The 3,567-nt window shown below is 33.5% G+C and overlaps 1 protein-coding gene across 1 annotated transcript; it reads left to right on the forward strand.

Moving 5' to 3' along the window:
- On the forward strand, nucleotides 2,672-3,206 carry LOC104743400 (uncharacterized protein At1g43920, Chloroplastic-like). Its single transcript, XM_010464488.1, has 2 exons — nucleotides 2,672-2,845; nucleotides 2,919-3,206. Exons 1-2 carry the CDS (start codon nucleotides 2,672-2,674, stop codon nucleotides 3,204-3,206), a joined length of 462 nt encoding a protein of 153 aa, XP_010462790.1.

Here is a 3,567-nt window from a genome sequence, read left to right on the forward strand (position 1 = left end):
CTTCTCCCTTGTTCTCAGTCATCAATCAACAGAGAGAATCTTACTATCAACGTTACACGTTTTTCCTTTTTTCCATTTCTTTTTCTTACTTTCAAAAGCCTCTCTTGTCATTGTACCCCATATATATAATGGACAAAAGTACAATGAATAATAAAAAGAAAAAAAAATACTCGAGAAATTTCATGCCTATTAGTTGAACTAATGGAAACTAATCACTCAATTTTTTATATAACGGAAAATCAACAATTTATCAAGAGAGAAAAAAATCATGATGGTTATAGCTGAGCAGAATCACAACTGAAATTACAAACTGGTTTCTACTAGCTAGGTACATGAGTACATGTATGTATACTTGATTACTACATAGTTCACATGGCATGATTCGGTGCAGTGCACTTCAATATATAAGACATGACTACACAAACTAAAAGAATTTACCTTTTAATTTATCTTTCTAGAAATGAAGTGACGCTGAAAAAATTTAGATTATAAACCATATATATTGCCCAAAAAAAGATTCTAACTTTGATTTTGATAAGAAATTATAAGAATTAAGAAAGAGAAAACATGGGAATTGTACGACCGAGGAAATGATTCAACAGTTGACAAAAAAAAATCATATCAGATGCACTGAAACACACAAACATATGTATATATATATATATATATATATGTTGGATCATGTGTGTGTATATAGAGATTGTGGTAGAGGACATAAGAGCAAACAGAATGATTTGGTGTAATGAAATTCCACAGCTGGTGGCGTTGGAAATGCAATTGGAATGATCCCATGTTAGGTTTTTACATGCCATCACTCGACATGCCTCTCTTTCCGCTTCCCCCTCCTTTATTTTTTAATTTCATTGTTTTCATTATTACTCTCTCCTCTAATCTCTCGCTAAATCGTATCATACCCATCATTAATAATTAATCACCTGTAATTATGCTTGTTTAATTAATCTTTATGTCTCTTTTAATAATTGATATAACTCGAGAACCATGTCTCCTTCCTTCCCTTCTCGGGTAATTGCCAAACAAAATTTAAATCTTTACAGCTGCATGTCTTTAGACAATTTATCACATTTTTATGTGTGTATATATATATATATATATATAGTGTTTATTTTAAATTTATTAATGAAACAATGTGTTTGTCTTTTAAATCTCATTCTGAAGTGATGATCTTATAACTATTCATAAACTTACAATTGTATGAAGATTAGGGGTGAGACAAGGTTCCTCGGTCTTAAATTTTATGTTGATAGATAAGAGAGATTCACCGACCAAAGTGTCGTCGTTTCGACGGTCCCCACAACATTTGCTTAGAGTTTCATCTATCTTCTTGAACGATAAATTAGATGCTACATTTATTGTTCTTGTATTCTTGTCTGTTTTATGCTCTAATCCCAAAACTTTTAATAATCTACGTACACATAAAATTGTGATGATCTACGAACATATTTGGAATTAAACTATACAAACAATTCTTGACAATGAATATTTAACTTGTTTGAAAACTCCACACAAAAACTTACGCGCGTTCGATTTAACTGTAGTCTTAGACGCAGTACTACAAATCCTAAATTAAGTAGATAAAGAAAAGTAGACAAAATTGTAAAAATAATAATAGAGATTATAAGTTCAGCAACTTATAACTAAGTAAAGCTGGTTCGATATATAAGTAAAAGACATGAATGATAATAAACTGATAATAATAAATTTTGAGCTAATATATGTATTTTTTTTTTGGCCCCTTCAAATGTTGTTTATTGATGATAACAACGAAAGCTCGAAACTTGTCTTGGTGAGATTAAATCATGTCTAGGGACCAGTGTTTCATGTCTACTCTCGGGTTTGTTTTGAGAAATTTCTAAAATCAGTGGGTCTTCTTTTTGTGCCTAGCTAGAGTTGTCATCGGATAACTCGATCAGCTTGATTTGGTTTAAATATGGTCTTGTTATATATCATCAACCTTATTAAAGTCGGCAGATAACTAAATGGATTAGATCATAGGTGTTGAATTTTGAATACGGACCACTAAGGTCCCAATCACCAGGTATCTTGTCTTTCCTATTTTGTGTGGGACTCTCATTTCTATTTTTCTTATGTATACTTGACAAAAAAAAAGGATATTCGCGCCAAGTGTAAATGCAGAAACATTAAACCGGGATACATAATTTAGTCCAATTTAGTAACGAAACTCATCTAGTTAAGCTTATCGATCAGAGATGGAACCACAAACAAAAAATAACTTGTGTTCTTTCCTTGAAGCTTTCATAATCTAAAACGTTGTTACTGATATACGTTACATACTATGTTAATTTTGTTTTCTAAACTTAGACTAGAAAAGAAATTGGAAAAATGCCGTTTAAATTCCCAACTTTCAAAATTGCGCCGAAAAAAGTCTGGACTTTTAACATGTCATTTTAATCCTCAAGTTTTGGTTGACTACAAAATTAAATGATAAACTTTTGTTGACCTGGCCGTTTTAGTCGTCATGATAATCTCCGTTAGAAACCCCAAGACTGAGTTAATTGGCCGTTAACGGTGTCCGTCTATTAAAAAACAATGTCGTTTCTCTTAATGAAGAAACATAAAATCCCCAAATCGATTTCTAGGGTTCAAAAACCCCCAATTCGATTTTGAATTTGAAACCCCTTAGTCTTGTCCAATGAGTTCCAGCTCTGTCACTTCCGGTGTCGTCGGTGAGCGTGGTGTGCCGTCGAAGTGTGTATGTAGTTTAGGTGTCACTATCTTTACTTCTAAGACGCAAGAGAATCCGGGACGTCCTTTCTTCCGTTGTGCCAGCAAAAGAGATGCGAATTCGTGGACAACCAAGAAAGATGTAAGTATATAAACTTGTTCTTCGTTCTGCTAGCCAATTCAAGGTAATAATGTGTCATTTGTATGTGCATTAGAATCACTTGTTTAAGTGGGTCGAGGATGCCGTGTTTGAAGAAGTTGAAGATGCTCTGCCAAGAGTAGCGATCATGGCAAATGAGATTAGCAAAGCTAAATGTGAGGCAAATGAGTTAAAGGCTATGATTCAAGAATTGAAGGATGAAGAAATGATTAGCAAAATGGAACTTCACAATTGTAAAGTGTGCTTCAAAGTGTGTTTTGTGTGGCTTTGTGTTATCACCATTATGTTGGTTTATGTGATGTATGATCAAGGAAAAGAGAAGAAAGTTGTTTTTGGTTATTAAGTGTATTTTCATAAATGGTTTGTCTGTGTTGTAATCGCTTGGAGGTGGTGAATGAAATAGACAATTTCATGTTTAGATCATGTCTGAAAATAACTTAATAGAACATGTCTTAATACAAAACAAAACACAACAACAACACCAAATACGGTTCCTAAAATGGTAAAGACACACAAGCCAAACCACTCAAACAACAACACCAAATACGGTTCTGCAACTAACCAAAAAACACATAAACTGCATCAACAGAAGCTTATTAGCTTGAACATTGAAACCATGGACGCCAACCTCCTGTCCGATTTGGTGGTATATGTGATCTTCCTCTCTGTGAGCCTCCTCTTTGTGATCCTCCTCGCTGTGATGA

This window comes from Camelina sativa, chromosome 14, assembly GCF_000633955.1.
Source record: "Camelina sativa cultivar DH55 chromosome 14, Cs, whole genome shotgun sequence".
Classification (NCBI taxonomy): domain Eukaryota; kingdom Viridiplantae; phylum Streptophyta; class Magnoliopsida; order Brassicales; family Brassicaceae; genus Camelina; species Camelina sativa.

Coding starts and splice junctions, on each gene's coding strand:
- LOC104743400 (XM_010464488.1), top strand. CDS start 2,672: ATGAGTTCCAGCTCTGTCACTTCCGGTGTCGTCGGTGAGCGTGGTGTG. Junction 2,846..2,918: donor CGTGGACAACCAAGAAAGAT/GTAAGTATATAA, acceptor TATGTGCATTAG/AATCACTTGTTTAAGTGGGT.